The 23402-nt window shown below is 44.5% G+C and overlaps 1 protein-coding gene and 1 long non-coding RNA gene across 2 annotated transcripts; both read right to left on the bottom strand.

The window, feature by feature from the left end:
* Positions 1-16191: 16191 nt before the first annotated feature.
* On the bottom strand, positions 16192-16701 carry LOC125550637 (uncharacterized). The gene is made up of 2 exons (XR_007301730.2): positions 16536-16701; positions 16192-16419 (listed from the first exon to the last, which is right to left on the bottom strand). It is a non-coding gene; the product is annotated as an uncharacterized LOC125550637 (long non-coding RNA).
* Positions 16702-17735: 1034 nt separating this feature from the next.
* On the bottom strand, positions 17736-19707 carry LOC125550636 (transcriptional regulator of RNA polII, SAGA, subunit). The gene is made up of 2 exons (XM_048713666.2): positions 19513-19707; positions 17736-19281 (listed from the first exon to the last, which is right to left on the bottom strand). The coding sequence occupies exon 2, from the start codon at positions 19105-19107 to the stop codon at positions 18058-18060; it is 1050 nt and encodes a 349-aa protein (XP_048569623.1). The 5' UTR covers positions 19108-19281; positions 19513-19707; the 3' UTR covers positions 17736-18057.
* Positions 19708-23402: the final 3695 nt, after the last annotated feature.

The following is a 23402-nucleotide window of genomic DNA, read 5'->3' as shown; positions in this document are numbered from 1 at the left end:
GAGATACCGAAAGGTCGAACATGAGTCGTATAGTAGATACGATCAACATGGAGATGTTCACTGTTGATGACTAGTCCATCTCACGTGATGATCAGACACGGCCTAGTCGATTCGGATCATGTATCACTTAGATGACTAGAGGGATGTCTATCTGAGTGGGAGTTCATTAAATAATTTAATTAGATGAACTTAATTATCATGAACTTGGTCTAAAATGTCTTTACAATATGTCTTGTAGATCAAATGGCCCACGCTAATGTTGCCCTCAACTTCAACGCGTTCCTAGAGAAAACCAAGCTAAAAGATGATGGTAGCAACTATACGGATTGGGTCCGTAACTTGAGGATCATCCTCATAGCAGCCAAGAAGGCATATGTCCTTGAAGCACTGCTAGGTGACGGACCCATTTTCCCAGCAACTCAAGAAGTTATGAACACCTGGTAGTTGCGTAGTGATGATTACTCCCTAGTTCAGTGCGGCATGCTTTACAGCTTAGAACCGGGGCTCCAAAAGTGTTTTGAGCAGCATGGAGCATATGAGATGTTCCAAGAGCTAAAAATGGCTTTCCAAGCTCATGCCCGGATCGAGAGATATGAAGTATTCGACAAGTTCTACAGTTGTAAGATGGAGGAAAATAGTTCTGTCAGCAAGCATATACTCAAAATGTCTGGGTTGCAAAACCACTTGTCTCAGCTAGGAGTTAATCTTCCAGATGACTCGGTCATTGACAGGATCCTCCAGTCGCTTCCACCTAGCTACAAGAGCTTTGTGATGAACTACAATATGCAAGGGATGGAGAAGTCCATTCCTGAGTTATATTCAATGCTAAAATCAGCGGAGGTGGGAATCAAAAAGGAACATCAAGTGTTGATGGTGAATAAAACCACTAGTTTCAAGAAAGGCAAGGGTAAGAAGAACTTCAAGAAGGACAACAAGGGAGTTGTCGCGCCCGGTAAATACGTTGCCGGGAAGAAGCCAAAGAATGGACCCAAGCCCAAGACTCAATGGTTTTATTGTAAGGGAAATGGTCACTGGAAGCGGAATTGCCCCAAGTACTTAGCGGATAAGAAGGCCGGCAATGCCAAAGGTATATGTGATATACATGTTATTGATGTGTACCTTACCAGCGCTCGTAGTAGCTCCTGGGTATTTGATACCGGTGCGGTTGCTCATATTTGTAACTCAAAACAGGAGCTGCGGAATAAGCGGATACTGGCGAAGGACGAGGTGACGATGCGCATCGGGAATGGTTCCAAGGTCGATGTGATCACCGTCGGCATGCTCCCTCTACATCTACCTACAGGATCAGTTTTAAACCTCAATAATTGTTATTTAGTTCCAGCTTTGAGCATGAACATTGTATCTGGATCTCGTTTAATGTGAGATCGCTACTCATTTAAATCTGAGAATAATGGTTATTCCACTTATATGAGATATGTTTGATGGTCATGCCTCGCTGGTCAATGATTTATTTTTGTTTAATCTCGAACGTGATGTTACACATATTCATAGTGTGAATGCCAAAAGATGTAAGATTGATAATGATAGTCCCACATACTTGTGGCACTGCCGCCTTGGTCACATTGGTGTCAAAAGCATGAAAGAAACTCCATGCAGATGGACTTTTGGAGTCTCTTGATTATGAATCATTTGACACGTGCGAACCATGCCTCATGAGCAAAATGACCAAGACTCCGTTCTCTGGAATGATGGAGCGAGCAACCAACTTATTGGAAATCATACATACTGTGATGTATGCGGTCCAATGAGCGTTGAGGCTCGCGGTGGCTATCGTTATGTTCTCACCCTCACTGATGACTTAAGTAGATATGGGTATGTCTACTTAATGAAACACAAGTCTGAGACCTTTGAAAAGTTCAAGGAATTTCAGAGTGAGGTAGAGAATCAATGTGACAGAAAAATAAAGTTCTTACGATCAGATCATGGAGGGGAATATTTGTGTCATGAGTTTGGCACACACTTAAGGAAATGTGGAATTGTTTCACAACTCATGCCGCCTGGAACACCACAGCATAATGGTGTGTCCGAACGTCGTAATCGCACACTATTGGATATGGTGCGATCTATGATGTCTCCTACCGATCTATCGCTATCATTTCGGGGTTATGCTTTAGAGATTGCCGCATTCACTTTAAATAGGGCTCTGTCGAAATCCTTTGAGACGACACCATATGAATTATGGTTTGGAAAGAAACCTAAGCTATCGTTTCTGAAAGTTTGGGGATGCGATGCTTATGTCAAGAAACTTCAACCTAAAAAGCTCGAACCCAAGTTGGAAAAATGCGTCTTCATAGGATACCCTAAGGAAACTATCGGGTATACCTTCTACCTCAAATCCGAAGGCAAGATCTTTGTTGCCAAGAATGGATCCTTTCTAGAGAAAGAGTTTCTCTCGAAAGAAGTACGAGGAAAGTAGAACTTGATGAGGTATTGCCTCTTGAACTGGAGAGCAGCGCAGCTCAGGAAGATGTTTCTGTGGTGCCTGCACCGACTAGAGAGGAAGATAATGATGCCGATCATGAGTCTTCGGATCAAGCTACTGAACTTCGTAGGTCCACGAGGACACGTTCCGCACCAGAGTGGTATGGCAACCCTGTCCTGGAAATCATGTTGTTAGACAACGGTGAACCTTCGAACTATGAAGAAACGATGGCAGGCCCGGACTCCAACAAATGGCTTGAAGCCATGAAATCCGAGATAGGATCCATGTATGAAAACGAAGTATGGACTTTGACAGACTTGCCCGATGATCGGCAAGCCATAGAGAATAAATGGATCTTTAAGAAGACTGACACGAATGGTAATGTGACCATCTATAAGGCTCGGCTTGTCGCTAAGGGTTATCGACAAGTTCAAGGGGTTGACTACGATGAGACCTTCTCACCCCTAGCGAAGCTGAAGTCCGTCTGAATCATGGTAGCAATTGCCGCATTCTATGATTATGAGATATGGCAAATGGACGTCAAAACGACATTCCTTAATGGATTCCTTAAGGAAGAACTGTATATGATGCAGTCAGAAGGTTTTGTCGATCCTAAGAATGCTGACAAGGTATGCAAGCTCCAGCACTCAATCTATGGGCTGGTGCAAGAATCTCGGAGTTGGAACATTCGCTTTGATGAGATGATCAAAGCGTTTGGTTTTACGCAGATTTATGGAGAAGCCTGTGTTTACAAGAAAGTGAGTGGGAGCTCTGTAGCATTTCTCATATTATATGTGGATGACATACTATTGATGGGAAATGATATAGAACTTTGGAAAGCATAAACGACTACTTGAATAAGTGTTTTTCAAAGAAGGACCTTGGAGAAGCTGCTTACATATTAGGCATCAAGATCTATAGAGATAGATCGAGACGCCTGATTGGTCTTTCATGAAGCACATACCTTGACAAGATATTGAAGAAGTTCAATATGGATCAGTCCAAGAAGGGGTTCTTGCCTGTATTGCAAGGTGTGAAATTGAGCATGGCTCAATGCCCGACCTTGGCAGAAGAAAGAGAAAAGATGAGTATCATCCCCTATGCCTCAGCCATAGGGTCTATTATGTATGCCATGTTGTGTACCAGACCTGATGTGAACCTTGCAGTAAGTTTGTGAAGGAAATATGCCCTAGAGGCAATAATAATGTTATTATTTTACTTCCTTATATCATGATAAATGTTTATTATTCATGCTAGAATTGTATTATCCGGAAACATAATACTTGTGTGAATACATAGACAAACTAAACGTCACTAGTATGCCTCTACTTGACTAGCTCGTTAATCAAAGATGGTTATGTTTCCTAGCCATAGACATGTGTTGTCATTTGATTAACGGGATCACATTATTAGGAGAATGATGTGATTGACATGACCCATTCCATTAGCTTAGCACCCGATCGTTTAGTATGTTGCTATTACTTTCTTCATGACTTATACATGTTCCTATAACTATGAGATTATGCAACTCCTGTTTGCCGGAGGAACACTTTGTGTGCTACCAAACGTCACAACGTAACTGGGTGATTATAAAGGAGCTCTACAGGTGTCTCCAAAGGTAAATGTTGGGTTGGCATATCTCGAGATTAGGATTTGTCACTCCGATTGTCGGAGAGGTATCTCTGGGCCCTCTCGGTAATGCACATCACATAAGCCTTGCAAGCATTGCAACTAATGAGTTAGTTGCGAGATGATGTATTACGAAACGAGTAAAGAGACTTGCCGGTAATGAGATTGAACTAGGTATTGAGATACCGACGATCGAATCTCGGGCAAGTAACACACCGATGACAAAGGGAACAACGTATGTTGTTATGCGGTCTGACAGATAAAGATCTTCGTAGAATATGTGGGAGCCAATATGAGCATCCGGGCTCCGCTATTGGTTATTGACCGGAGACATGTCTCGGTCATGTCTACATTGTTCTCGAACCCGTAGGGTCCGCACGCTTAAGGTTTCGATGACAGTTATATTATGAGTTTATGAGTTTTGATGTACTGAAGTTAGTTCAGAGTCCCGGATGTGATCACGGACATGACGAGGAGTCTCGAAATGGTCGAGACATAAAGATCGATATATTGGATGGCTATATTCGGACACCGGAAGTGTTCTGGATGATTTCGGAGAAAACCGGAGTGCCGGAGGGTTACCAGAACCCCCCGGGAGAAGTAATGGGCCTCATGGGCCCTAGTGGAGAGAGAGAGGGGCGGCCAGGGTGGGCCGCGCGCCCCCTCCCCCTCTGGTCCGAATTGGACTAGGAGAGGGGGGCGGCGCCCCCCTTTCCTTCTCCCTCTTCCCCTTCCTTTCCCCCTCCTAGTAGGAGTAGGAAAGAGGGGAGTCCTACTCCTACTAGGAGGAGGACTCCTCCTCCTTGGCGCGCCCTAGGGCTGGCCGGCCTCCTCCCCTTGCTCCTTTATATACGGGGGCAGGGGGCACCCCTAGACACACAAGTTGATCCACGTGATCGTTTTCTTAGCCGTGTGCGGTGCCCCTTTCCACCATACTCCTCGATAATATTGTAGTGGTGCTTAGGCGAAGCCCTATGACGGTAGAACATCAAGATTTTCACCACGCCGTCGTGCTGACGGAACTCTTCCCTGACACTTTGCTGGATCGGAGTCCGGGGATCGTCATCGAGCTGAACGTGTGCTAAAACTCGGAGGTGCCGTAGTTTGGTGCTTGATCGGTCGGGCCATGAAGACGTACGACTACATCAACCGTGTTGTCATAACGCTTCCGCTGTTGGTCTACGAGGGTATGTAGATCACACTCTCCCCTCCCGTTGCTATGCATCACAATGATCTTGCGTGTGCGTAGGAAATTTTTTGAAATTACTATGTTACTCGACAGTGGCATCCGAGCCTAGGTTTTATGTGTTGATGTTATATGCACGAGTAGAACACAAGTGAGTTGTGGGCGATATAAGTCATACTGCTTACCAGCATGTCATACTTTGGTTCGGCGGTATTGTTGGATGAAGCGGCCCGGACCGACATTACGCGTACGGTTACGCGAGACTGGTTCTACCGACGTGCTTTGCACATAGGTGGCTGGCGGGTGTCAGTTTCTCCAACTTTAGTTGAACTGAGTGTGGCTACGCCCGGTCCTTGCGAAGGTTAAAACATCACCAACTTGACAAACAATCATTGTGGTTTTGATGCGTAGGTAAGATTGGTTCTTGCTTAAGCCCGTAGAAGCCACGTAAAACTTGCAACAACAAAGTAGAAGACGTCTAACTTGTTTTTGCAGGGCATGTTGTGATGTGATATGGTCAAGACATGATACTAAATTTTATTGTATGAGATGATCAAGTTTTGTAACCGAGTTATTGGCAACTAGCAGGAGCCATATGGTTGTCGCTTTATTGTATGCAATGCAATTATGCTGTAATGCTTTACTTTATCACTAAGCGGTAGCGATAGTCGTGGAAGCATAAGATTGGCGAGACGACAACGATGCTACGATGATGATCAAGGTGTCGCGCCAGTGACAATGGTGATCATGACGGTTCTTCGAAGATGGAGATCACAAGCACAAGATGATGATGGCCATATCATATCACTTATATTGATTGCATGTGATGTTTATCTTTTATGCATCTTACCTTGCTTTGTTTGACGGTAGCATTTTAAGATGATCTCTCACTAATTATCAAGAAGTGTTCTCCCTGAGTATACACCGTTGCGAAAGTTCTTCGTGCTGAGACACCACGTGATGATCGGGTGTGATAGGCTCTACGTTCAAATACAACGGGTGCAAAACAATTGCACAAGCAGAATACTCAGGTTATACTTAACGAGCCAAGCATATACAGATATGGCCTCGGAACACGGAGACCGAAAGGTCGAGCGTGAATCATATAGTAGATATGATCAACATAGTGATGTTCACCAATGAAACTACTCCATCTCACGTGATGATCGGACATAGTTTAGTTGATTTGGATCACGTAATCACTTAGAGGATTAGAGGGATGTCTATCTAAGTGGGAGTTCTTTAGTAATATGATTAATTGAACTTAAATTTATCATGAACTTAGTACCTGATAGTATCTTGCTTGTTTATGTTTGATTGTAGATAGATGGCCCGTGTTGTTGTTCCGTTGAATTTTAATGTGTTCCTTGAGAAAGCAAAGTTGAAAGATGATGGTAGCAATTACAAGGACTGGGTCCGTAACTTGAGGATTATCCTCATTACTGCACAGAAGAATTATGTCCTGGAAGCACCGCTGGGTGCCAGGCCTGCTGCTGGAGCAACACCAAATGTTATGAACGTCTGGCAGAGCAAAGCTGATGACTACTCGATAGTTCAGTGTGCCATGCTTTACAGCTTAGAATCGGGACTTCAACGACGTTTTGAACGTCATGGAGCATATGAGAAGTTCCAGGAGTTGAAGTTAATATTTCAAGCAAATGCCCGGATTGAGAGATATGAAGTCTCCAATAAGTTCTATAGCTGCAAGATGGAGGAGAACAGTTCTGTCAGTGAGCATATACTCAAAATGTATAGGTATAATAATCACTTGATTCAATTGGGAGTTAATCTTCCAGATGATTGCGTCATTGACAGAATTCTCCAATCACTGCCACCTAGCTACAAGAGCTTCGTGATGAACTATAATATGCAAGGGATGAATAAAACTATTCCCGAGCTCTTCGCAATGCTGAAAGCTGCGGAGGTAGAAATCAAGAAGGAGCATCAAGTGTTGATGGTCAACAAGACCACTAGTTTCAAGAAAAAGGGTAAAGGGAAGAAGAAGGGGAACTTCAAAAAGAACAGGAAGCAAGTTGCTGCTCAAGAGAAGAAACCCAAATATGGACCTAAGCCTGAAACTGAGTGCTTCTACTTCAAGCAGACTGGTCACTGGAAGCGGAACTGCCCCAAGTATTTGGCAGATAAGAAGGATGGCAAGGTGAACAAAGGTATATGCGGTATACATGTTATTGATGTGTACCTTACTAATGCTCGCAGTAGCACCTGGGTATTTGATACTGGTTCTGTTGCTAACATTTGCAACTCGAAACAGGGACTACGGATTAAGCGAAGATTGGCTAAGGACGAGGTGACGATGCGCGTAGGAAATGGTTCCAAAGTCGATGTGACCGTGGTCGGCACGCTACCTCTACATCTACCTTCGGGATTACTATTAGACCTAAATAATTGTTATTTGGTGCCAGCGTTGAGCATGAACATTATATCTGGATCTTGTTTGATGCGAGACGGTTATTCATTTAAATCAGAGAATAATGGTTGTTCTATTTATATGAGTAATATCTTTTATGGTCATGCACCCATAAAGAATGGTCTATTCTTATTAAATCTCGATAGTAGTGACACACATATTCATAATGTTGAAGCCAAAAGATGCAGAGTTGATAATGATAGTGCAACTTATTTGTGGCACTGCCGTTTAGGTCATATCGGTATAAAGCGCATGAAGAAACTCCATACTGATGGACTTTTGGAACCACTTGATTATGAATCACTTGGTACTTGCGAACTGTGCCTTATGGGTAAGATGACAAAAACACCGTTCTCCGGTACTATGGAGAGAGCAACAGATTTGTTGGAAATCATATATACAGATGTATGTGGTCCGATGAATGTTGAGGCTCGTGGCGGATATCATTATTTTCTCACTTTCACAAATGACTTAAGAAGATATGGTATATCTACTTAATGAAACATAAGTCTGAAACATTTGAAAAGTTCAAAGAATTTCAGAGTGAAGTTGAAAATCGTCGTAACAAGAAAATAAAATTCCTACGATCTGATCGTGGAGGAAAATATTTGAGTTACGAGTTTGGTGTACATTTGAAACAATGCGGAATAGTTTCGCAACTCACGCCACCCGGAACACCACAGCGTAATGGTGTGTCCGAACGTCGTAATCGTACTTTACTAGATATGGTGTGATCTATGATGTCTCTTACTGATTTACCGCTATCGTTTTGGGGTTATGCTCTAGAGACAGCCGCATTCACGTTAAATAGGGCACCATCAAAATCCGTTGAGATGACGCCTTATGAACTGTGGTTTGGCAAGAAACCAAAGTTGTCGTTTCTGAAAGTTTGGGGCTGCAATGCTTATGTGAAAAAGCTTCAACCTGATAAGCTCGAACCCAAATCGGAGAAATGTGTCTTCATAGGATATCCAAAGGAAACTATTGGATACACCTTCTATCACAGATCCGAAGGCAATACTTTTGTTGCTAAATTCGGAAACTTTCTAGAGAAGGAGTTTCTCTCGAAAGAAGTGAGTGGGAGGAAAGTAGAACTTGATGAGGTAACTACACCTGCTCCCTTATTGGAAAGTAGTACATCACAGAAACCAGTTTCTGTGACACCTACACCAATTAGTGAGGAAGCTAATGATGATGATCATGAAACTTCAGAACAAGATACTACTGAACCTCGTAGATCAACCAGAGTGAGATCCGCACCAGAGTGGTACGGTAATCCTGTTCTGGAAGTCATGCTACTAGATCATGATGAACCTACAAACTATGGAGAAGCGATGGTGAGCCCAGATTCCGCAAAATGGCTTGAAGCCATGAAATCTGAGATGGGATCCATGTATGAGAACAAAGTGTGGACTTTGGTTGACTTTCCCAAAGATCGGCAAGCAATTGAGAATAAATGGATCTTCAAGAAGAAGACTGACGCTGACGGTAATGTTACTGTCTACAAAGCTCGACTTGTCGCAAAAGGTTTTCGACAAGTTCAAGGGATTGACTACGATGAGACCTTCTCACCCGTAGCGATGCTTAAGTCTGTCCGAATCATGTTAGCAATTGCCGCATTTTATGATTATGAAATATGGCAGATGGATGTCAAAACTGCATTCTTGAATGGATTTCTGGAGGAAGAGTTGTATATGATGTAGCCGGAAGGTTTTGTCGATCCAAAGGGAGCTAACAAAGTGTGCAAGCTCCAGCGATCCATTTATGGACTGGTGCAAGCCTCTCGGAGTTGGAATAAACACTTTGATAGTGTGATCAAAGCATTTGGTTTTGTACAGACTTTTGGAGAAGCCTGTATTTACAAGAAAGTGAGTGGGAGCTCTGTAGCATTTCTGATATTATATGTAGATGACATATTACTAATCGGAAATGATATAGAATTTCTGGATAGCATAAAGGATACTTGAATAAGAGTTTTTCAATGAAAGACCTCGGTGAAGCTGCTTACATATTGGGCATTAAGATCTATAGAGATAGATCAAGACGCTTAATTGGACTTTCACAAAGCACATACTTTGACAAAATTTTGAAGAAGTTCAAAATGGATCAAGCAAAGAAAGGATTCTTGCCTGTGTTACAAGGTGTGAAATTGAGTAAGACTCAATGCCCGACCAATGCAGAAGATAGAGAGAAAATGAAAGATGTTCCCTATGCTTCAGCCATAGGCTCTATCATGTATGCAATGCTGTGTACCAGACCTGATGTGTGTCTTGCTATAAGTCTAGCAGGGAGGTACCAAAGTAATCCAGGAGTGGATCACTGGACAGCGGTCAAGAACATCCTGAAATACCTGAAAAGGACTAAGGATATGTTTCTCATATATGGAGGTGATAAAGAGCTCATCGTAAATGGTTACGTTGATGCAAGCTTTGACACTGATCCAGATGATTCTAAATCGCAAACCGGATACGTGTTTACATTAAACGGTGGAGCTATCAGTTGGTGCAGTTCTAAACAGAGCGTTGTGGCGGGATCTACATGTGAAGCGGAGTACATAGCTGCTTCGGAAGCAGCAAACGAAGGAGTCTGGATGAAGGAGTTCATATCCGATCTAGGTGTCAGACCTAGTGCATCGGGTCCAATGAAAATCTTTTGTGACAATACTGGTGCAATTGCCTTGGCAAAGGAATCCAGATTTCACAAGAGAACCAAGCACATCAAGAGACGCTTCAATTCCATCCGGGATCTAGTCCAGGTGGGAGACATACAGATTTGCAAGATACATACGGATCTGAATGTTGCAGACCCATTGACTAAGCCTCTTCCATGAGCAAAACATGATTGGCACCAAAGCTCCATGGGTGTTAGAATCATTACTGTGTCATCTAGATTATTGACTCTAGTGCAAGTGGGAGACTGAAGGAAATATGCCCTAGAGGCAATAATAATGTTATTATTTTATTTCCTTATATCATGATAAATGTTTATTATTCATGCTAGAATTGTATTATCCGAAAACATAATACTTGTGTGAATACATAGACAAACTAAACGTCACTAGTATGCCTCTACTTGACTAGCTCGTTAATCAAAGATGGTTATGTTTCCTAACCATAGACATGTGTTGTCATTTGATTAACGGGATCACATTATTAGGAGAATGATGTGATTGACATGACCCATTCCATTAGCTTAGCACCCGATCGTTTAGTATGTTGCTATTGCTTTCTTCATGACTTATACATGTTCCTATGACTATGAGATTATGCAACTCCCGTTTGCCGGAGGAACACTTTGTGTGCTACCAAACGTCACAACGTAACTGGGTGATTATAAAGGAGCTCTACAGGTGTCTCCAAAGGTAAATGTTGGGTTGGCATATTTCGAGATTAGAATTTGTCACTCCGATTGTCGGAGAGGTATCTCTGGGCCCTCTCGGTAATGCACATCACATAAGCCTTGCAAGCATTGCAACTAATGAGTTAGTTGCGAGATGATGTATTACGAAACGAGTAAAGAGACTTGCCGGTAATGAGATTGAACTAGGTATTGAGATACCGACGATCGAATCTCGGGCAAGTAACACACCGATGACAAAGGGAACAACGTATGTTGTTATGCGGTCTGACAGATAAAGATCTTCGTAGAATATGTGGGAGCCAATATGAGCATCCGGGCTCCGCTATTGGTTATTGACCGGAGACATGTCTCGGTCATGTCTACATTGTTCTCGAACCCGTAGGGTCCGCACGCTTAAGGTTTCGATGACAGTTATATTATGAGTTTATGAGTTTTGATGTACTGAAGTTAGTTCAGAGTCCCGGATGTGATCACGGACATGACGAGGAGTCTCGAAATGGTCGAGACATAAAGATCGATATATTGGATGGCTATATTCGGACACCGGAAGTGTTCTGGATGATTTCGGAGAAAACCGGAGTGCTGGAGGGTTACCAGAACCCCCCGGGAGAAGTAATGGGCCTCATGGGCCCTAGTGGAGAGAGAGAGGGGCGGCCAGGGTGGGCCGCGCGCCCCCTCCCCCTCTGGTCCGAATTGGACTAGGAGAGGGGGGGCGGCGCCCCCCTTTCCTTCTCCCTCTTCCCCTTCCTTTCCCCCTCCTAGTAGGAGTAGGAAAGAGGGGAGTCCTACTCCTACTAGGAAGAGGACTCCTCCTACTTGGCGCGCCCTAGGGCCGGCCGGCCTCCTCCCCTTGCTCCTTTATATACGGGGGCAGGGGCGCCCCTAGACACACAAGTTGATCCACGTGATCGTTTTCTTAGCCGTGTGCGGTGCCCCCTTCCACCATACTCCTCGATAATATTGTAGCGGTGCTTAGGCGAAGCCCTATGACGGTAGAACATCAAGATCGTCACCACGCCGTCGTGCTGATGGAACTCTTCCCTGACACTTTGCTGGATCAGAGTCCGGGGATCGTCATCGAGCTGAACGTGTGCTAAAACTCGGAGGTGCCGTAGTTTCGGTGCTTGATCGGTCGGGCCGTGAAGACGTACGACTACATCAACCATGTTGTCATAACGCTTCCGCTGTCGGTCTACGAGGGTACGTAGATCACACTCTCCCCTCTCGTTGCTATGCATCACCATGATCTTGCGTGTGCGTAGGAAATTTTTTGAAATTACTATGTTACCCAACAGTTTGGTAGGGAGGTACCAAAGTAATCCCGGTATGGAACACTGGACAGCGGTCAAGAATATCCTAAAGTACCTGAAAAGGACTAAGGATATGTTTCTCGTTTATGGAGGTGACGAAGAGCTCGTCGTAAAGGGTTACGTCGATGCTAGCTTCGACACATATCTGGATGACTCCAAGTCACAAACCGGATATGTGTACATTTTGAATGGTGGGGCGGTCAGCTGGTGCAGTTGGAAGCAAAGCGTCGTGGCGGGATCTACATGTGAAGCAGAGTACATAGCAGCCTCGGAGGCAGCACATGAAGCAGTCTGGATGAAGGAGTTCATCACCGACCTAGGAGTTATTCCCAATGCGTCGGGCCAGATGACTCTCTTCTGTGACAACACTGGACCTATTGCCCTTGCCAAGGAGCCCAGGTTTCACAAGAAGACCAGGCATATCAAGCGTCGCTTCAATTCCATTCGTGAATATATTCAGGATGGAGACATTAAAGTGCATACGGATCTGAATGTTGCGGATCCGTTGACTAAACCTCTTCTGCGAGCAAAACATAATCAACACCAGAACTCTATGGGTGTTCGATTCATCACAATGTAACTAGATTATTGACTCTAGTGCAAGTGGGAGACTATTGGAAATATGCCCTAGAGGAAATAATAAAGTGGTCACTATTATATTTCCGTGTTCATGATAATTGTCTATTGTTCATGCTATAATTGTATTAACCGGAAACCGTAATACATGTGTGAATACATAGATTGTAATATGTCCCTAGTAAGCCTCTAGTTGACTAGCTCGTTGATCAATAGATGGTCATGGTTTCCTGACCATGGACATTGGATGTCATTGATAACAGGATCACATCATTAGGAGAATGATGTGATGGACAAGACCCAATCCTAAGCGTAGCACAAGATCATGTAGTTCGTTTGCTAAAGCTTTTCTAATGTCAAGTATCATTTCCTTAGACCATGAGATTGTGCAACTCCCAGATACCGTAGGAATGCTTTGGGTGTACCAAACATCACAACCTAACCGGGTGGCTATAAAGGTGCACTACAGGTATCTCTGAAAGTATCTATTGGGTTGGGACGAATCGAGACTGGGATTTGTCACTCCGTATGGTGGAGAGGTATCTCTGGGCCCAGTCGGTAATGCATCATCATAACGAGCTCAATGTGACTAAGGAGTTAGCCACGGGATCATGCGTTACGGAACGAGTAAAGAGACTTGCCGGTAACAAGATTGAATGAGGTATAGAGATACCGACGATCAAATCTTGGGCAAGTAACATGCCGATAGACAAAGGGAATTGTATACGGGATTGATTGAATCCTCGACATCGTGGTTCATCCGATGAGATCATCGTGGAACATGTGGGAGCCAACATGGGTATCCAGATCCCGTTGTTGGTTATTGGCCGGAGAGATGTCTCGGTCATGTATGCATGGTTCCCAAACCCGTAGGGTCTACACACTTAAGGTTCAGTGATGCTAGAGTTGTTATGGGAAATAGTATGTGGTTACCGAAGGTTGTTCGGAGTCCCGGATGAGATCCTGGATGTCACGAGGAGTTCCAAAAAGGTCTGGAGGTGAAGATTTATATATGGGAAGTCTAGTTTCAGTCGCCAGAATGGTTTCGGCGTTATCTGTATTGTACCGGGACCACCGAAAGGTGTCCGGGGGTCCATCGGGTGGGGCCACCTACCCCGGTGGGCCAAGTGGGCTGAACAACGGAGGGAACCAGCCCCTGGTGGGCTGGTGCGCCTCCCAAGGGACCTTAGGCGCCTAGGGTTGGAAACCCTAGGGGTGGGGGCGCCTCCCACCTGACTTGGGGGGCAAGTCCCCGCCTTGCCCTCCTCCCCCCTTGTAGATGGGATCTGGGGAGGGGCGGGCCCCCTCTCCCCTTCCCCTATAAATAGTGGGGGGTGGGGGGGCTTCCATACCCTTCCCCTAGTGCAGCCCCTCCCCCTCTCCAACACCTCCTCCTCCGTAGTGCTTGGTGAAGCCCTGCCGGAGAATTGCAAGCTCCACCACCATGCCATCGTGCTACCGGAGCTCTCCCTCAACTTCTCCTCTCCCCTTGCTAGATCAAGAAGGAGGAGATGTCCCCGGGCTGTACGTGTGTTGAATGAGGAGGTGCCGTCCGTTCAGCGCTGGATCGGATCTTACGCGATTTGAATCGCCGCGAGTACGACTCCATCATCCGCGTTGCTTGTAACGCTTCCGCTTAGCGATCTTCAAGGGTATGAATATGTACTCTCTCTCTCTCATTGCTAGCATCTCCTAGATTGATCTTGGTGACACGTAGGAAAATTTTGAATTATTACTATGCTCCCCAACACGGCCGACAGCTCATCGATCCAGTAGCCGGCCGAGTGCTCTAGCGGCTTGACCAGTCGGGGCTTGATGCCGGACAGGATGAAGTCGTTTGCTCGTTCGACTTGGCCATTTGACTATGGATGAGAAACGGAGGCTAAGTCCAATTGGATGCCCCGCGTCGCGCAGAAATGGGCCAAGGCGCCTTTCGCAAAGTTGGTGCTGTTGTCGGTGATGATGTTGTGCGGTATTCTGTATCGGACGGTGATATCTGCAATGAAGGTCACGGCAGTCGGACCATTCAGTTTCTTGATTTGCTTTTCTTCGGTCCACTTGGTGAATTTGTCCATGACGACCAGCAGATGAGTCATGCCGCCACGTGCTGTCTTGAATGGGCCCACCATGTCCAGCCCCCAGACGGCGAAAGGCCAAGTGAGGGGGATGGTTTGGAGTGCAGAAGCCGGCAGGTGTTGCTTGGAGCTGAAGCGTTGGCATCCATTGCACTTCTTGACCAAGTCTTTGGCGTCATCCAAAGCAGTTGGCCAGAAGAAACCATGGCGGAAAAGGTTTGGCGACAAGGGATCTGGAGGCCGTGTGGTGGCCACACTCGCCTTGATGAATGTCTCTGAGGATTGCTTTGCCCTTCTCTGGCTCGATGCAGCGTTGGAAAACGCCAGTCACGCTGCGCCTGACAAGCTCTCTATTTACTATTGTGTATGTTGATCAAATGCGATGGATAGATACACCATTGGAACCCAATAAAAAAAGTATAGCTTCACTTACCATCTTATGCTTTATGGACAATTACTATATAAGTAAATGTACATAGTTTCTTAGGAGTGATATGAAAAAATGACTTATTAGGCACTGACATGAGTATCGAAGGAGGAGTAAAAAGTAAGTGTTGATTACTAGAATGGAAGGTTTGAGAGTTTGTTGGTCATTAATTTATATATTATCTTTATAGAGACATTAAAGATGATGCCCCAATACGAGCGCCACCATGCTAGTTCTATTAAAAGTGATACAGCGAATGAGACCAAAATGTCTACATACAAGAATGGTCTACGAGATAGACAACAACAATGAAAGAAACATGACAAATATACAACAAAAAACACCTATGACTAGGTCGTTTGGGGCAAGGTCTTGAAGGAGATATGCTAATGCTCCGACATTGTCGATTACAATCCGTGAAGGTCAAGACATTAATTTTCATTCTGGATGCCGGATCAAACCAATTAAGACCAGAGAATCAGCAGAAAGGCTTGATATTTTCTTTTGTATGATTTGTAGGACTCACTCATATATTCTGTTGAAACAGTCAAAGAACAACAACAGTAAAGTAGTTTTTTAGATTAATCACCAAAAGTAGTTCGTGTACCCTAAAAAAGGAAAATCAGTTTGAGCATAATTGGTAAAAAAAGAGCTACAGTAAAGCAGCTAACCTTTTAGGGATGTATCCATGTCTAAAACACGTGTAATTTGCAACGAGAGGGTTATGGAAAGAAAAAAACATGCACAAATATAATAATAAATACGAAGTACTTCCGCCGCCACCATGCTAGTTATATTGAGAAAGGTACAACACAATGAGACCAACGCATCTACTTACAAGCAGAGTACATGATGTAGAAAATAATGGCATAACCATGACAAATATGAGAAAAGAAACATACAGGTAAGTCGCCATTTCCTTTCTTTTCTTTTATGGCAAGGCCTTCAAGGAGGAGCTACGCCCTCCGATGTTGCCGGGTCCAACCTGTGAAGGCATGACAAAGGTTTTTGTTATGGATGTCGGGCCCAATCATTAAGGTCATAGCATCAACAAAAAGCGTTGATATTTTGTTTTAAAATTGCATAATTTATATAACTCACTCGTATAGCCTTTTCGTGTTGAGATGATGCAGGGGTGAAACAACTGATGAACAAGGTAATCTAGTATCAATGGTATTGTTATAGATCAATCAACAAAGTAGTTCATGTACCCTAGACAAAGCAAAAGTAGTTTGAGCATAAATGAAAAAACAAAAAATAATGGAAAGCAGCTAACCTGGAGCAGAAGATATGAGTAACATGTTTCCCCATAACTCATTTAATAAATTGCATCGGGGAGTCACTGAACTTCCACATATGTGTACCTTAGTGACAAATGTTGAAAATGGATGAGAAGCGTCAAAATGAGCATGCAAAGCGAAAGTGCTCTTTTGATCTCTGTGGAAACCATCTGGCTAGTTTTCCTCTCTCTGGAAACCATCATGGTGAGATATTAACACCACACCTAGCTATGCCTGGAATTAAAACTCAAAACTTGTCAGCTAGTCGAGCTGTGAAGAGCTCAGCCCATTTAACTTGAACTCGCGAGCTCCAGATTTTCCTCGTTAAGTGTGACTAACAAGCGAGCTAACGAGTTACTCCTTGGGACTCGATAAGCTTCGAGAGTTTCTGCTACAGTCCACAGGCTAGCCCACAACACATTAATTCCAATCCAATCTAAGTCCAGCCCAGCATTGCATCATACACCATATCAGACAGATTTTTCGTTTTGAGATGACTATATCAGATGTTGGATGTTTGCTGTGTGAACTTTGATGTTTGAACTCCCGTGTTAAAGGCTGATGTTGGTTGAAACATGAATGAATGTCTACCAAATATATTTGCGCATAATTATATTCGTATTGTCTTGCTGCTGTCCCTTCTTTTGTTCCATATCGCTTACAAATTTCTTAACAAGCATGGTGAGTTTAAGGAGCTAATAACTTACGAGCTTAAAGACAGGATTTTCGCTCGCTCTAGGTAACAAGTTTGTCGAGTTCAAGCTTAACATGTTCGAACTACACCTCTTGCTGAAGACATTGGGATACAATCATACAACAAGTAGCAAGGTATCCTTATTAGCACGCAAATTAAGGCTCAGAACAGTCAAATTGATATATATATATATATATATCCTGTAGCACGCAAGCATGGAGAACAACCCTAGTCTAATAGCATTTTCACATGGCATTTGGTTACCAGGCTAAACCACTCATTCGATATTTCAAATCTGAATGCAGGCAACAGGAAAGTTCAGGTTCAGGAACATAACACAATATTGCAAACAGTCATTGATGCATTAGCTACTTGTTTCAGCCAGTACAAGCTAACATTAACATTTAAATGAAGCAAAGACACAATGACAGATCTTTTCTATGTGTGCGAAGGCACTTGTTATTAAAGTTCACTTACACATACAAAGTCCAAGAATCATGGATGTATAACTTGATCCTACTATTCCAAGTTCATTCATCTCAGCTTAATCTAACTGTAGTTTCGCGGCAGGGCCGGCAGAAACATAACAGACAGGGTATACGGTCAAGATAGTATTTGCTAACAGACAACAAAATTGCATTTGTGACTTTCACTGGTCCATAAGACGAAAGCTAAGCTTCTCATGCTGCTTGGAATGGTCACAACTCAATAACTGACGGTTGGACTCCACTGCTACCTTAACATCTTGTAACGAAGCTTGGTAGAACTGGCCTGATTCTGGAGGAAAGCCATGGTTCTGTCCACCATTCCATGAAGGACCTGCTCTTCCATTTGCTTGAGGTATCCTTGTTCCATTTCCCCTTGCTTTAGCGACATCCAAAGAAGACTTGAGCAAGCGAGTTAAATGTGAGTTCAACCCAGAATTCAGTACATGAGCAAACTCCATGGATACATTCAGGCCTTGTGCTTGCAATCTGTGCTGAAGTACATTCCACAATGACCGAGTATCTGGCAACTCCTCATTATTAGAGCATGTTTCATAACTGTAAGAGGTAGAAGGCTGAGGAGTGTGAGCCTTTGGAATCCCCAACGGAATCCCCAACGGAGCTCTGATGGGGCTCCGACTTTGAACACACGCTGGGCTACTGCGCACTTGCTCAACCTCCTCCCCATCTTCTACAGAGACAACTTCCAACAGAACCTTGCTCCCTGATGAAACAAACTCCAGGGTACTCTGTTGCTCCCTAGATCTCGGTATGTCGCAGGAGTTGCTCACTTCGCCTCCATGACCATGAGGCGCCTTCCCATGGGGACCAAGGACGCTTGGCCTATCAGCGAACTTCCTATCCCTGCTAGTGATAGACCGCCCCATCTTCGCCGGTAGAGCGCCATTGCCCAGTGGCCCATTGGACACCATGCTAGTCTGTGAGTTACCGGTCACCGTCTGCTTACTAGGCGGTCCAAGGGACAAGGAAGCATTGCTGAGGATTGACCGAATGAGGAAATTATGAAGCTTGATATTTTCCTTGCCCAACACACTCAAGCAAATCTTGTCAAACTCATCCTTGTTGAGCTTAAAGCTCAGGAATTTCTTGAGGCTGTTGAAGTAGTGCTCGGCCCGCTGATGGCCCAGCTTCTTGGCGATCCGGGATTTCAGCTCCTGGGTGTCCACACGAGCGAATTTCTGACGAGTCTGCATCTTGGCTCACCACCTCCAAACCCAATCAACAGAAATGCAGGCGACCCCCGAAACCCAATCAAACAGCTTCACGGAGAGCAAACCCTAGACGACCGACGAACACCCAGCGCCTTCGCTAATCGCCGGCTAACCCTCGACAAACGGCAATAATCACACGAGGTCGGAAGAGCCCGCCTGCGAAATCAGACAACGAAGTTAAAAGAAATTCAGGCCACCTCGCTCGAGGATTGCTTCCCGATCCGGGAATCAGACGGGCGCGGCGAATCTGCGCGGAAGCCCAAATGGGGAATCCCTAATCGTGATCGAACGAGCTCGAATTTCGCGAATTTCAGAACGAAACGAGCGGGGTAAACAATTCGAGGCGAAATGGAACGAATTAGGGGGGCGATGCGCGGGGACACTAACCTGGAATCAGCGAGATCGAGCAGCTTGCTGCGAGGAAGAATTGGGGGATTAGACGGTGGGAAGAACGGGTGCTGTTTTGCGGCGGCCGCTCCCGGTGTTTCCCCAAATCATTGATTTTGGCTGCGGAGAAGAACTACAAGTGGTTCTTTGGAGGCGCCCACGCGCAAATGCTAACCCTACCCGCCGCGCTGCCCTGAGGGGCTGGTTTATATAACTGACCGGTGGGGCGACGGTGTTGGGCTCGGGGCGTGGGCTCCGATGTAAGCGAGGTGGGTGGGTATGGCGTTGGATGGAGAGCGGGGCAGTACTTTCGTGGGTCAACCGCACGTGCCGCGGGGAGGGTCATGTCATATCGTCACATCCGAGTCAAGCTTTGTGCCTCAGCTCCTCAAGGTTTCTCTGCCCTTTTTGCTCGAATGAACGGCAAGATTTGTGTTCCAACAGGTAGAGGTTGTGTGAGATTCGGTGATAGAGTAGTATTTATGATTTCAATTTGGCGATATTTGTTAAACAGCGTTGGAGGCTTGTTGATAACAAACAATGGATCTTTATGTGCTAGTAGAGTGTTGCGGTCAAAATATTGTTCTTCACCCGACATAGTAAGTTGTGAATTGAAGAGAGGTACGTCGTAACTCATATGTGTGGTAGATTATTTTTGGAAAATTAGGTACGTTCATGATTAATTCCAGTAAATAATTCATGACTAGAAGAGATACTAGCATGCAAAAATCTAGCAAACTAGAAGAACAACAAGACATGCATAACAGCAGCAAACACGTAACAGTAGCTGTAGAAACAGACATGAACAGAGGATGTTGGACGTACTGATCGTTAGCTATTATGGGTGCGACAGTGTTGATGACGATGTTGGCGACGATCTGCTGCTGACGGCGATGAATACGACGATGAGTAGCACCGCCCGACTTGGACGGAAGACGACCCGTGATGACGAATTTGAGCAGTCGCGCACAGCGTTTCCCAAAAACCTAATTCGTCCTCTCCCGGTGCAGGATCGCAAAGACGAACGGTTCCGGAGACCTGCTCTCCCACGCGCCGATGCACGCCGACGCTTGGGATGGAGTAGACTACGATGGCGGCGCAAGTCGTGAGATGAGGCAAAACCCTAGGTGTTTTTCGGTGTATCTCTGGCCGCAGCCGGTAGCTGTATATATATTAGGACCAGAGGCGGTATTGTGTCGCGACCACAATCCCAAACCGACTCGGTTTCTAATTCGTATACTTACCGGACAAGAAATCAAAAAACTTGTCTGCCAAGACATAAAAAATAAAACGGCAAAAGGAAGCTGCACTCCTGCAAGGAGACGGACCGGATTTCGGCGGACCATTCACGCGCATGTCGCATGTACGCGCCGCCTCGCCTCGCCTCGCCTCGCCACGGCCCGGCCAGGCCAGGCGAGCGAGCGAGCGCGTGTGGTTTTCCCTTTCTCTTCTCACACATCACTTAGAGTGGTAGAGAGAACTCACTATATAAAGAGGTCCAACTCTTCTTCAACTTCCAAGGTGGGACTAAACTTAGCACCACCACTTGCCATTTTACACATGGACTTTGAGATTTCAGAAATTGCTATGGGCCTAGCCCATTAATTCTAACAATCCCCCACCAGATCTCAAATACCCATTTAGAGATTTGCCTTCTCTCACCACTTGTTTAATATACCAGTGTTTCAGCAGAGACTGTTAAGTTGAACTTCTGCCTAGAACTTTAAGCTACATCCATTCACAACTTGACAATGGACTATGCCTTGAATTGCTAGTTTTGTGTGAACAGGTTTCACTCAAAGTCTTAACCAGTACCTGACCGCCAGTAGGCTACCCCGCGGTTTGGAGCTTATACGTCATACTCCCTGGTCTCTTCGTGAGTTTACTAGAGATCACCCAAATCTCATAGACTGCGACGTTTACAGTCAGAACTCATATAGGTGTGTTCTTTCAAGACTGCTCTGTAGGACAGCATCTTTGCTAATTATAGCCAATAGAACCACATTAAGGCATGTTGCCGACCTGCCTTACAAATCTGAGCCTTACAGCTCTGAGAGTGTTGCATCTTCACTTGGAGACGATCATAAGTTATTACTCTCCTTAGTTAACCAATAGCTTGTTCTTCCCAGATCCTAATTCACGGGATCTCCGATCACAAAGGTTGGGTTACTACTATGGTGTAACATCTATGGGTCTCATACCCATCTCCCTCGATGCAATATCTATCACATTTCGTGATAGTCCCTTTGTAAAGGGATCTGCCAGGTTTTTGTCTGTTTGTATATACGTAACAGTTATTACTCCGGAGTTTCTCAACTTCCTGACAGACTTCAAACGTCTTTTCACGTGTCTTGATGACTTTGCATTATCTTTAGAATTGTTCACTTTAGCGATAACCGTTTGGTTATCACAATTCATAAGAATAGCCGGTACAGGTTTTTCAACAACCGGCAAGTCCATCAAGAGCTCACGCAGCCATTCTGCCTCAACAGTAGCTATGTCCAAAGCAGTTAATTCTGCTTCCATAGTTGACCTCGTCAATATGGTTTGCTTGCAAGACCTCCATGACACTACGCCACCACCATGAGTAAATACATACCCACTTGTTGCGTAAAGTACATCAACATCGGAGATCCAATTTGAATCACTATATCCTTCTAGCACAGCAGGATGCCCTGAATAAGTAATTCCGTAACTCATAGTACCTCTCAGATAGCGCAAGACCCTTTCTAGTGCATGCCAATGATCATCACCCGGGTTGGACATGAACCTACTCAGTTTGCTCACAGCAAAAGAGATATCTGGTCTTGTAGCGCTAGCTAAGTACATGAGTGAACCTACAATTTGAGAGTATCTTAATTGATCTCTCGTTTCTTTCTTGTTCTTTCTGAGTGTCACGCTGGGATCATAAGGTGTTGGAGAAGGCTTGCTATCCATAAAACCGAATCGGTTCAAGACCTTCTCAACATAGTGAGATTGCGTTAATGTAATCCCACTCTCATCCTTAATAAGTTTGATGTTTAGAATTACATCGGCTTCTCCCAGACCTTTCATGTCAAAACTTTTTGATAGAAAAGACTTGACCTCATTAATTGCATTAATGTTTGTACCAAAGATCAATATGTCGTCCACATACATACATAATATGACACTATTGCCCCCACCATGGCGATAGTAAACACACCTATCAGCCTCGTTAATGACAAATCCTGCAGAAGTCAAAGTTCTTTCAAACTTCTCATGCCATTGCTTAGGTGCCTGTTTCAGACCATACAAAGATTTTAACAACTTGCACACCTTTCTCTCTTCACCCTTTACCACAAACCTGTCAGGCTGATCCATATAGATCTCCTCTTCCAACTCTCCATTGAGAAAAGTTGTCTTTACATCCATTTGATGAATGATAAGACCATAAGAGGCAGCCAAGGAAAGTAACACTCGAATGGTGGTCATTCTAGCAACGGGTGAATAGGTGTCAAAGTAATCTTCGCCTTCTTTCTGAGTGTAGCCCTTGGCCACTAGCCGCGCCTTGTATTTATCAATAGTACCATCAGGCTTTAGCTTCTTTTTGAACACCCACTTACAGCCCACAGGTTTACAACCATATGGTCTATCAGTTAGTTCCCATGTTCCATTAGAAAGAATTGAGTCCATCTCATTATGAACAGCTTCTTTCCAATCATCTACATCCGCAGATGCATATGCTTCTGCAATCGTCTTGGGTGTGTCGTCCACAAGGTATACAATGAAATCATCACCAAAGGATTTTGCAATCCTTTGTCTCTTGTTCCTTCTAGGAACTTCATTGTTATCCTTCTCAAGGACTTCCTCATGTGATTGTTCGAAATATTCATCAGTTGTACTAGATTCAGGAATTATCTCAGAAGAAA

Source organism: Triticum urartu, chromosome 4A (assembly GCF_056163025.1).
Source record: "Triticum urartu cultivar PI428250 chromosome 4A, HENAU_Tu73, whole genome shotgun sequence".
NCBI lineage: Eukaryota > Viridiplantae > Streptophyta > Magnoliopsida > Poales > Poaceae > Triticum > Triticum urartu.
Note: the sequence above shows the minus strand (reverse complement) of the source record. Positions and strands in the feature narration are given on the sequence as shown.